Source organism: Scyliorhinus canicula, chromosome 18 (assembly GCF_902713615.1).
Source record: "Scyliorhinus canicula chromosome 18, sScyCan1.1, whole genome shotgun sequence".
NCBI lineage: Eukaryota > Metazoa > Chordata > Chondrichthyes > Carcharhiniformes > Scyliorhinidae > Scyliorhinus > Scyliorhinus canicula.
Genome location: NC_052163.1, coordinates 77,955,100 through 77,967,304, shown reverse-complemented (window position 1 = coordinate 77,967,304; position 12,205 = coordinate 77,955,100). Strand labels below are relative to the sequence as shown.

The 12,205-nt window shown below is 46.1% G+C and overlaps 1 protein-coding gene across 1 annotated transcript; it reads right to left on the bottom strand.

The window, feature by feature from the left end:
* On the bottom strand, positions 1 to 5,459 carry LOC119952920 (zona pellucida sperm-binding protein 4-like). The gene is made up of 10 exons (XM_038776551.1): positions 5,325 to 5,459; positions 4,576 to 4,648; positions 2,810 to 2,988; positions 2,641 to 2,738; positions 2,426 to 2,559; positions 2,151 to 2,340; positions 1,018 to 1,165; positions 870 to 942; positions 258 to 368; positions 1 to 171 (listed from the first exon to the last, which is right to left on the bottom strand). The coding sequence occupies exons 1-10, from the start codon at positions 5,457 to 5,459 to the stop codon at positions 29 to 31; spliced, it is 1,284 nt and encodes a 427-aa protein (XP_038632479.1). The 3' UTR covers positions 1 to 28.
* Positions 5,460 to 12,205: the final 6,746 nt, after the last annotated feature.

Genomic DNA, 12,205 nt, shown 5'->3' with positions numbered 1-12,205 from the left:
TTGTCTCAGGTTAGTTCATTTTTATTGCCTACAGTTCAATTTCATTACATTGAGAAGCAACAGCTCTTGGTCTCTTCATGAACACTGCAGCCGCCACCAGGAGGGACAGAGACAGCATCATTAAGCCAATGGATACTCCTTGCAGAAGCCAAGAAGGAGATTCAGCAGCACCTAGTGGGAAATTAGAAGATATTATATTTGAGGACATGATATTTGAGAAGAGTTGACAGGTGACCTATTGAAAAGGCTTTACTTACCATTTGCTTCATGCAGTTTCTTTGACTGGAGACTCTCATATTCCAGGAAAATGGGACCAGGAGCACTCACTAATGTTCCCTTGTCGTCATTAACACTCCTGCGTCGTCTCTCTATTGGGAAGAGGACAGTTTTGACCCAATTTAGACGCCAAGGCGGCAAACTAGCAAGCAGCCCGTGACCAAGTGAGGAAAGCAGAAGATACAGGTCTAATAGCTGGGCTGAGGGCAGCATGTGGCAGTGGTTAGCACTGGGACTTTGCCACTAGAGGACCCGGGTTCAAATCCTGGCTCACTGGAGTTTGCACAGCACAATTCTCTCCATATCTACATGGGTTTCACCCCCACAACCCAAAAGATGTGCAAATTAGCCATACTAAATTGGAAAAAACAGCACAAGCCATGAACAATCTTGCACCAAAGGTCTGTTGATTAACAAAAATCAGTTCACAGTTTCACCTGTCACTGTTTAAGCAATCAATGATGCCTCAAATACAAACACATCTCCCATGCAGGGAATAAAATTCATCAAGAGTGACAAAGGCAGGCCTATTGAAAGGCTCCTTTAGAGAGATAAACCAAACCAGATATCCCTTTTACAAGATTAAAACTCACTTGGGCCACATTTGGGTGAACAGTCATCCTGACCAGAAGGTGAACAGACTTCAGCACTGCAGTGTAGGTAAACCTGAAAGGGAAGAGTTTTTTTAGGGGGCTTCATTTAGTTAGATGAACTAGCAGTTAAAAAAGGTGTCTTTGTTACCTTTCTAGTGAGAGGTTGCTCCAACTTTCCATCCAAGAAAACAAAGGTCTTCACTTCAAACCACTTGTGATGGGTTGGGAACTTCAGGCCAGAAATCACATCTACTGGGTGTAGAAGAGTCTGATAATCATCACCTTCATAGGGACACCTGTTACCAACAGAGGGAGTACTCCAATTAGTTCACTCCATTGTTTGAGGCTGGCTCTCAAATCATTGTTGAATAATACTGAACGTGAAGAATGTTCATGACAGAGATGAGGAGGAACTACTTCTTGCAGAGGGTGCTGAATGTGGAACTTGCTGCCCCATAGTGTGGTGGGACTGGAGTCATTAAATGGCTTTGACAAATATACTTAGGATTTACCAACAGGTTAAAGGGATAAGGGGGAAGTAGAGAAGTGCAGTTGAAAACAGAGATCTGCCTACTTCAGCTCCTAATTCCCATGATCGTATGCCAAAATTTTTTTAATCAAACTATCACAAAACGGGGTACTTGGATTTAAAGACATTTAGCTACACGAATCCAGAGTGCAGAAGGAGGCCATTCAGCTACTCTGAAAGGGCATCTTTGAATACAGGAAAGTGAAAAAAATGGAACTCAGACATGTAGAAGATTTTAGTTTAGATTTGATCATGATTGGCACACAAGGGCTGAAGGGCATGTTCCTGTGCTTCACTGTCACCCCACTACACTGTAACCCCATAACACCCACCTAACATTTGGACACTAGCATGACTAGTCCACCGACCTGACAACTTTAAATGGGCAAACTGCAGTTACTCAAGGTTGAAATTGAACCCAGGTGCTGGACACCAATAGGCAGTGCTAATTCATTGTGCTGTCCTTTGAGCCAAGAGTTATCATTGCTGAAGAATGTAGCCATGGTGCAATGTGTGGGGATTCAATTCAACAGTTCTATTGGTTCCTGAAGGGAGGAGATAGTCAAAAGAAACAGAGGAGAGTGTGGCTTGAAAGATTGGATAAAGTTGCTGGAAACACTAATATGTCCAGAGTTCTTTCTCCCAAAGAGGCCATGGCTACTGAGGCAAGCGGGAAGCAAGATCAGAATCAGTCTGGTCATATTGTTCCTTGAACTGTCTAAAAACCTGTTAGCCTTTCCATTCAAGCTCACCCATCCACCAGTAGACTCCATTGCACCTCATGGTCAGGGGCAGGAACAGGAGTTGCCCAGCAGTCATGAAGTCTCAGGACAATCATTGGGTCAGTGCGATCCAGGACACGAACCTCCACAAACACTGGTTCCTGAAGGATTCTCCGAATGGGGTAGTCACTATCCACATACCAGGAACTGTAATCACCACCTGAGGGACAGACACAAGAACCAGTCACTCCCTGTATGGATACAGCCCCACTGCTAGCATAAACTATTACCCAGGCCAGCTCTACCTTTTGCTATTCGCAATTCCAGTTCCAGAATCCCATCTTCAGAAGCAGGCGGTGGAGGAGAAACAGTGTAAACTGTGACATTGATCTGCAAGCCAGTCTCTTGCCTCCCCGTGTACTTGCACTGGACATGCAGGCTGCAGAGAGACAGAAGTAGTTGGAGCTTCATTCAGTCACACGTCCCCTCCCAATACCAACATCTCCCACCATTCTCCTACCCGAAGGTGCTGTCCCGGGTTATTGAACCCAGCTTCCCAGTCTGAATCATCCTCTTCCCAAAGACATCTGTTTCATATATCAAGGATCCATCTTCCTCCTGCAATGAGGCTGTTTTAATAAGAAGCTGACTCATTTAGTGGGAAAATGCTTTGACCCTTCAATACTCACCCGCTTGCTGGAGCCACAAGAGGTAATTGGAAAGTGGAAAGTCACAAATTGGGCAGTGGTTAGTTTAGGCTTGCACTCAGCCTCTTGCCCATCCTTCACATACAGAGATGACAGGTTGAGGGCAGGACGGGTCAGGTTGCTGGAGATCACGATGAGGAACTGACCATCAGCTGTGCACGCTGCAAAGAGAGAAAATCATTGCCACTGCTCCTATTGTGGTTAGGGACCTCAGATCAAGAAGCCACAAACAGCTCTTGATGGAGCAAGGATGCATTTTTGACAAACAGCAGGCAAGTCAGTCAATGGAGTCGAGCGATGCCGAGAACTAAACACCCCATCCCAAAGACAGGCAAGAGGATTGACAACTCCCAATTATTGAATTGGAAGAGCTCAACCTCTGAAACCATCCATTCCAATGCAGTCTCAACTGAACCATCTGCAGTGCAGTGATGAACCATAGGCCAATACCAGCTCAGATTATAGTCATTAGTGTTAATATTTGCTGCTCCAGATCACACCTCTTCAGAATTTTTTTATTTTTATGAAGAAACAAAGTACTCAATTCATTTTTTTCCAATCCTACCCTGCACATCTTGGGTTGTGGGGGGTGAAACCCACAGACTCAGAATATGCAAACTCCACACAGACAGTGACCCCAAACTGGGATCAAACCTGGGACCTCAGCACCGTGAGTCAATGCTGCCCAACCTCTTCAGAATTAGGAACGTGGAGAAAAAGCATTCACAAGCGAAACAACAATTTACTTCCTCAGGATGGGACAGCAGGTTACAGTGGTTAGCACTGTTGCTTCACAGCTCCAGGTTCAATTCGGGCCACTGTGTGGAGTCTGCACATTCTCTTCAGGTTTGCGCGAGTTTCCTCCGGTTTCCTCCCACAGTCCAAAGGTTTGTAGCCTTGCTAAATTGTGCCTAGTGTCCAAAAGGGTTGCTGGGTTACAGGGATGAGGTGTGGCCTTAAGTGGGTGCTCTTTCCAAGGGATGGTGCAGACTCAATGGGCCAAATGGCCTCCAACCACAATAATTCACAGATTACAGTCCTGCCAAACAGCTTGTTGTCAAATGTGACAAGTCACCATTTGATCACACTGCATGAAAGATGGCAGCAAGATACGGATCGTTTTCAGCTACCAGATACTGGCCACAGCTGAACACTACTGCACAAATTGGGAAAAAAGGGTCTCGTCAGCGAAGACATTCCACCATGGTAGCAGTGGTTAGTGCTGCTGCCTCACAGCACCAGGGACCCAGTTCCAATTCCAGCCTCAGTGATACTGCAGGTGCTCTGTGCAGGTTAGGCAGATCCAAAAGGATAGGCAAGGTAATGGGGATAAGGGGGCATGGGCCAAGGTAGGGTGCACTTTCAGAGGGTCAGCACCAACTCAATGGGCCAAATGGCCTCCATCTGGACTGTAGGGATTTGGATTACAACCATGCACAAAAAACTCAAATCCTTTGCTCCAGATCTTAAATCAGCATCCCCAGTCTTAGCCATCTATTGGGACAAGTTTGCTCTTCACCACCTTATCAGGGACAATCAATCATGTACACCTGCAATCTCCTCCTTACACCATTCTCCTTCCCCCCCCCCCCCCCCCCAAAAACTGAGAGCAGCCCAAGATCCCAGGTGCTTTGCCAATTGCTCCCAAAATAATGTACATGCACACCACCACCAACCCTCTGACCGAGTTCCTGTAAACCTTGTAATCTAACCCTCCCCCAACCTCAGGCACCACTAAACTGCATTACCTCGTCTCACAAGTTCCATCTCCTTCTCGGTCCATTCTGTTGACTTTGTTCCAGGGCTGTTCTGTTCCCCATTCTACATAAACAGCATACACCTCATTCCTTTCATCAACCACTTCAGGCTGGTTTAGCACAATGGGCTAAATCACTGGCTTTGAAAGCAGACCAACAGCACAGTTCGATTCCCATACCAGCTTCCCCAAACAGGCACCAGAATGTGGCGACTAAGGGCTTTTCACAGTAACTTCATTGAAGTCTACTCGTGACAGCAAGTGATTTTCATTTTACTTCCAAAAGCACATTTACTTTTTTTTTTAAAAAAGCAGCTCGCCTCAACAATAGCCAAAATGCTTGGTGTAGGATTTCAAAATCCTTACCTCCCACTTGACACAAGTCAGACAGTCAAGTGTGTTATATTCAAATTTGACACCTTCTCCATATCTAGGCATGGACAGGTAATGTCTAAGCCTTTTACCATCTGTATCCCTACTTCCAACCTGGGCTGTAAGCCATCAACACCAGGTGACCTATTGACCCCAATTGCATCCATCCATTGCATCAGATTCCTCGTAACGAAACTACTCCAGCCTTACCCTGGCACCTAGTCCCCCAAAACGCCCAGTACACCCCTATAGACACTTGGCCCAATTGACCCACATTTCTTAGCAAGCTCTCCCTTCTAGTTGGGGCAAAGACATTCTGGTCAAGAAAATTCCCCTGAACACAGTTCAGAAATCCCTCCCCCTCCTTACGTTCAATTCAATCCTCACTCCCGTTTTTGTACCCGTGATTTCCTTGGAGATTTGTTCTTGTCTCTCACTGAAAGCCGACAGGAAACTGCTAATAGCATCACTGAGCAAATCTGAGGTTTGACTAAACCGTCCCATTAGGATTTCTCTCAATTAGGGATCAATCATTCAGAACTTCAAAAACATTCCCTAAGTTAACTCAAATTGCTCATCTCTACCCGAGATTCTCTAACACCGGTCACACAGCCTCAGCTGCCTTCAATATGATAGCGGAATTCCTGGCGTTGGGAAGGTTAAACCCATCCCCACAACCCAGTTAGTTCACTCATTCCAGCTGAGGAATTCCCTCCATTCCTATTCTCCATTACACAGTGAGATAGCAACAAATCCCGGGATTAGTTCCCGATTTGCCAAGTTGGATTTTCTTCACTAGTCTCCCCCCTAGACTGGGGAGAGGGTTTGTTACCTGCACTCTTTCTCAGATTGTAGAAACAGGGATGGTGACTGGAGCTCTGCGGGTCAAAGCAGCAACCCTGGCGGCTGCACTCGGTACTGCTGACCCCGGAGTGACCGCACTCAAATCTCCAGCCTGGCTCTGGGACACAAACATCATTCCCGAGGAGTGGCGGCTGGGCTGAGAGTAAGGATCCGGCCAGGAGGCAGAGAGAGCAAAAACCCAGCCAACGTCCCATCCTGGTTACTGAGTCAGGATAATGCCTTACCCAAACACCAGCCCGTTTTATAGCCGGGAACACCCTCCAATCCCATTCCCACGGGATACTCGGGAATGTATTCAGCATCTTTAATGAGCTCTAACTGTCAGCCTGTCTCCATTCCTGCTCCAAATGGCATTTTCACAAACTGGCACACTATTCTGTTCCAGGATAGAAAGTTTAGCTGGATTGGAAAGTAAGATATAGGTAATTATATACTGCCATCACCATCTCCCTGTAGTACAGGGTAGAGTTCGTAAACCTCCAGGATTGGCCAGGAATCTCCAGGAAATCAGGATCAATCTCCAGTACATTAAGTTGTGCAATCCTGGAGAAAAATCATTGGGATATTGTTTTTTTTTCCATTTTCGTTGAACGTTTTACTAACACCAGGTTAAAGTCCAACAGGTTTGTTTCAAATCACTAGCTTTGGGAGCACTGCAACTTCCTCAGGTGAATGAAGAGGTATGTTCCAGAAACATATATATAGATCAAGTCAAAGATGCCAGACAATGTTTTGAATGTGAGCATTTGCAGGTAACTAAGTCTTTACAGATCCAGAGATAGAGGTAACCCCAGGTTAAAGAGGTGTGAATTGTCTCAATCCAGGACAGTGGGTAAGATTTCGCAAGCACAGGCCAGATGGTGGGGGATGCATGTAATGCAACATGAATCCAAGGTCCCAGTTGAGGCCGTACTCATGTGTGCAGAACCTGGCTATAAGTTTCTGCTCGGTGATTCTGCGTTGTCGCGCATCCTGAAGGCCGCCTTGGAGAACGCTTACCCGGAGATCAGAGGCTGAATGCCCTTGACATCGATCAACAGTTCCAACATTCAGTACGCAACACCGACAACTGCCAATCTCCAGACGCAATTCTGCAACTCATCCGCTTCATTCTGGATCACATCGTCTTAACCTTCGACAACAAGTTCTTCGTCCAGACGCACGGAACAGCCATGGGGACCAAATTCGCATCTCAATATGCCAACATCTTCATGCACAAGTTTGAACAAGACCTCCTCACCGCACAGGATCTTCAACCAACGTTATACACCAAATACATCAATGACATTTTTTTTCTTTGCACCCACATTCAGAAGAATCTCTGAAACGATGACATCAATAAATTCCATCCCATCATGAAATGAAATGAAAATCGCTTATTGTCACAAGTAGGCTTCAAATGAAGTAACTGTGGAAAGCCCCAGCTTCCACATTCCAGCGCCTGTTCGGGGAGGCTGGTACGGGAATTGAACCATGCTGCTGGCCTGCCTTGGTCTGCTTTCAAAGCCAGCGATTTAACCCTGTGCTAAACTAGCCCCATCAGACTCACCATGGACTACTCTCCAAAATCAGTTGCATTCTTGGACACACTCATCTCCATCAAGGACGGTCACCTCAGCACTTTGCTTTACCGCAAGCCCACGGATAACCTCACGATGCTCCACTTCTCCAGCTTCCACCCAAAACACATTAAGGATGCCATCCCCTGTGGACAAGCCCTCCGTATACACAGGATCTGCTCAGACGAGGATGAGGAGGAGCGTAACAAACATCTACATACGCTGAAAGATACCCTCATAAGAACTGGATATGGCGCTCGACTCATCGATCGACAGTTCCAACACGCCACAGCAAAGAAATGCACCGACCTCCTCAGAAGACAAACACTGAAGACAGAGTACCCTTCGTCGTCCAGTACTTCCCCGGAGTGGAGAAACTACAACATCTTCTTTGCAGCCTTCAACACGTCATCAATAAAGATGAACATCTTGCCATGGTCATCCCCACACCCCCACTACTTGCCTTCAAACAACCGCGCAACCTTAAACAAACCATTGTTTGCAGCAAACTACCCAGCCTTCAGAACAACGACCACACCACCACACAACCCTGCCATGGCAATCTCTTCAAGACGTGCCAGATCATCGACATGGGTACCATCATTACGCGTGAGAACACCACCCACCAGGTACCCGGACATACTCGTGTGACTCGGCCAACGTTGTCTACCTCATACACTGCAGGAAGCGATGTCCCAAAGCGTGGTACATTGGCGAGGCCATGCAGACGCTGCAGCAATGGATGAACAGACATCGTGCGACAATCGCCAGGCAGGAATGTTCCATTCCAGTCGGGGAACACTTCAGCAATCAAGGACATTCAGCCTCTGATCTCTGGGTAAGCGTTCTCCAAGGCGGCCTTCAGGACTTCCAACAACGCAAAACGTCGAGCAGAAACTTATAGCTAAGTTCCGCACACATGAGTACGGCCTCAACCGGGATCTTGGTTTCATGTCACATTACATTCATCCCCCACCATCTGGCCTGGACTTGCGAAATCCTACCAAATGTCCTGGCTTGAGACAATTCACATCTCTTCAACCTGGGATTACCCCTCTCTCTGGATCTGTAAAGACTTAATTACCTTCAAATGCTCGCATTCAAAGCATTGTCTTGCATCTTTGACTCTATATATATGTTTCTGGAACATACCTCTTCATTCACCTGATGAAGGAACAGGGCTCCGAAAGCTAGTGATTTGAAACAAACAGGCCACCTGAGAGCAGGCCATCTTAGACTGGGTACTGTGTAATGAGAAGGGAATTATTGCAAATCGGGCTGTACGAGATCCCTTGGGGATGAGCGACCATAACATGATAGAATTTTTTATCAAGATTGAGAGTGAAGTAGTTGATTCGGAGACTAAGGGTGCTGAATCTTAACAAAGGGAACTATGAAGATATGATGCGTGAGTTGATCTTGATAGAGTTACTTAAAGGGATGACAGTGGATAGACAATGGCAAACATTCAAGGAACGCATGGAGGAACTACAGCAACTGTTCATTCCTGTCTGGCACAAAAGCAAAGGGGGCAAGAGGGCCAATCCATGGCTTACAAAGAAAATTAGAAATAGTATCCGATTCAAGGAAAAAGCACACAGATTGGCCAAGAAAAATAATAGTTCTGAGGATTGGGAGCAGTTTAGAATTCAGCATAGAAGGACAAAGGGATTGATTAAGAAGGGGAAAGTACAGTATGAAAGGAAGCTTGCAGGGAACATAAAGATTGACACTAAGAGTTTCTACAGCTATGTGAAGGGAAAGAGTTTGATAGTGGGAAATGTAGGCCCACTACAGACAGAAACAGGGGAATGCATAATAAGGGACAAAGAAATGGCTGAGCAATTAAATACACACTTTGGTTCATTCTTTACAAATGAGAACACAAATCAGTCCCAGAAATGTTGGAGAATTAAAGGTTTAGTGAGAGGGAAGAACTGAGGGAGATCAACATTAGTAGAGAAATGGTGCTGGGAAAACTGATGGGATTGAAGGCGGATAAATCCCCTGGACTGAGAATCTGTATTCCAGAGTGCTTAAGGAGGTGGCTCTGGAAATAGTGGATGCATTGGTGGTCATCTTCCACGATTCTATAAACTCTGGAACTGTCCCTGCAGATTGGAGGGTAGCTCACGTCTCTTCGATATTCAAAAAGGGAGGTAGAGAGAAAGCAGGGAATTATAGACCAGTAAGCCTAACATCGGTAGTGGGGAAAATGCTTGAAGCCATTATCAAGGACTTTAGAGCGGAACATTTAGAAAGGAGTGGCAGGATTAGTCAGAGTCAGAATGGATTTATGAAGGGAAAATCATGCTTGACAAATCTGTTGGAATTCTTTGAAGACGTAACCAGTAGAGTCAACAAGGGGGAGCCAGTCGATGTATATTTCGACTGTCAGAAGGCGTTTGACAAAGTCCCGCCTAAGAGATTATTGTACAAAATTAAAGCGCATGGGATTGGGGAAAATGTATTGAGGTGGATAGAAAACTAGTTGGCAGAGAGGAAACAAAGAGTAGGGGTTAATAGGTCCTTTTCAAATTGGCAGGCAGTAACTAGTGGGGTACCACAGGGATCGGTGCTGGGACCCCAGCTATTCACAATATACATTAATGATTTGGATGAGGGAACATAATATAACAGCTCAAAGTTTGCAGATGATTCCAAATTAGGTGGAAGGGTGAACTGTGACGAGGATGCAGGGATCCTACAGCAAGATCTGGACAGGATGGGCGAGTGGCAAACCAATGGCAGATGCAGTATAATTTGGTTAAGTGTGAGGTTATTCATTTTGGAAGCAAAAACAGGAAGGCAGATTACTACCTGAATGGTTGTAAATTGGGAGAGGGGAGTGTGCAGCAGGACCTGGGTGTCCTTGTGCACCATTCGCTGCAGGTAAGCATGCAGGTGCAGCAGGCAGTAAAGAAGGCTAATGGTATGTTGGCCTTCATTGCAAGAGGTTTTGAGTATAGAAGCAGGGATTTGTTGCTGCATTGTACAGTGCCTTGGTGAGGCCACACTTGGAATATTGTGTGCAGTTTTGGTCTCCTTCTCTGAGGAAGGATGTTCTTGCTCTCGAGGGAGTGCAGCGAAGGTTTACCAGACTGATTCCAGGGAGCGCGGGACTGAAATATGAGGAGAGATTTACTAGGTTGGGATTGTTCTCGCTGGAGTTCAGAAGAATGAGGGGGGATCTCATAGAGACTTATAAAATTCTAATAGGACTAGACAGGATAGATGCAAGGAAGATGTTACCAATGATAGGTGTGTCCAGAACCAGGGGTCACAGCCCGAGGATTCAAGGTAAACCATTTCGGACAGAGATAAGGAGATACTTCTTCACACAAAGAGTGGTGAGCCTGTGGAATTCATTACCACAGGACGTAGTTGATGCTAAAACTTTGAATATATTCAAGATGCAGCTGGATATAGCACTTGGGGAGAATGGGATCAAAGGTTATTGAGAGAAAGCAGGATTAGGCTATTGAGTTGGATCATCAGCCATGATCGTGATCAATGACGGAGCAGGCTCGAAGGGCCAAAAGGCCTCCTCCTGCTCCTATCTTCTATGTATCTATGTATCTGTGTAAACTTGTTGGACTTTAACCTGATGTTGTAAGACTTCTTACTGTGCTCACCCCAGTCCAATGCCGGCATCTCCACATGATTTTGCTTGAAGATATTGATGTAAAAAATAGAAACATTTGGGGGAATATATTGTTTATTAAACAATGAACGTTACAAATGGATAAACCACATGGTGAAGCACTAAACCACGGCCTTGCAATTACATAAAGAAAACCAAATAGGTGTTGAACAGTAAACATGATGTGGAGTTGCCGGTGTTGGACTGGAGTGGACACAGTCAGGTGATGCTCCTGAAGAATGAGCTATGCTCTGAAAGTTAGTGATTCCAAATAAATCTGTTGGACTTTACATAGCTGGTTTTGCTCAGTGGGCTAGACAGCTGGTTTGTGATGCAGAACAAGGCCAGCAGCGCAGGTTCAATTCCTGTACCAGCTTACCCGAAAATACGCCGGAATGTGGCAACTAGGGGCTTTTTGCAGTAACTTCATACTTGAGACAATAAAAGGTTATTATTATTAACCTATCTGGTAAGACTTCTTACTGAACAGTAAACAGGCAGCAAGAACACAAGATCTGCAACAGGCTGCAACAACATGCCTGCAATATCCTCATCAAGGTGTCCATTTGGGCCATTCAGCCTCGTTCTCCGCCCTACCTTGCAGTTCCCAGCAATAGAGTCACACAACGAGAGATCGGATACCCTCACCTTTGTACCAACGTCAGGACAAGACATCACACAGCCTCCCTTCCAGAGGAGGCGGCAACAAACGAACCAACCCTCGACCTCCCGGCTGAGGACATGGAACTGGCAACAGTATAATAAGGACTCGGCAAAAACATTCCTCCCACGCCCCGCGGTCGGGTCAGTCCAACCCATCAGCGACATCAGGTCAGTCCACCCCGACACGACCCTCGCTCCAGGCCATGGCAACAGAACAGGTGACAATAAACACACTCACGGCCTGCAGGCACACGGTGGCCATCAATGTGGGTGGGCAGCAGTCACCACTCACAGTTACCTCCAAACATACGGGAAGGTCACCAAGCAAACAAAAGGAAAGGAAATGGACGACAAAGCAAAGAAAGGGGTGGGGGGGGTGGGGGGGGGGGGGGGCTGTTTGACTGACAGTCATAATTGTGTAATGAATCTTTTTGCTTTCCAATTGGTGTAGGAAAGCCATTCATCACAAGGATGTGTGTGTTGATCAATGAGCAGCTGGAGCTTGGGGAAGGTCATGTGAG

Excerpts from the sequence above, each read along its gene's own strand:
- LOC119952920 (XM_038776551.1), bottom strand. The coding sequence starts at position 5,459 with ATGGGACGGTTTAGTCAAACCTCAGATTTGCTCAGTGATGCTATTAGC. Across the intron at positions 2,560-2,640 it reads ACCCGGGACAGCACCTTCGG|CCTGCATGTCCAGTGCAAGT; the intron begins GTAGGAGAATGG and ends GTCTCTCTGCAG. Across the intron at positions 369-869 it reads TTCACCCAAATGTGGCCCAA|AGAGACGACGCAGGAGTGTT; the intron begins GTGAGTTTTAAT and ends TCTTCCCAATAG.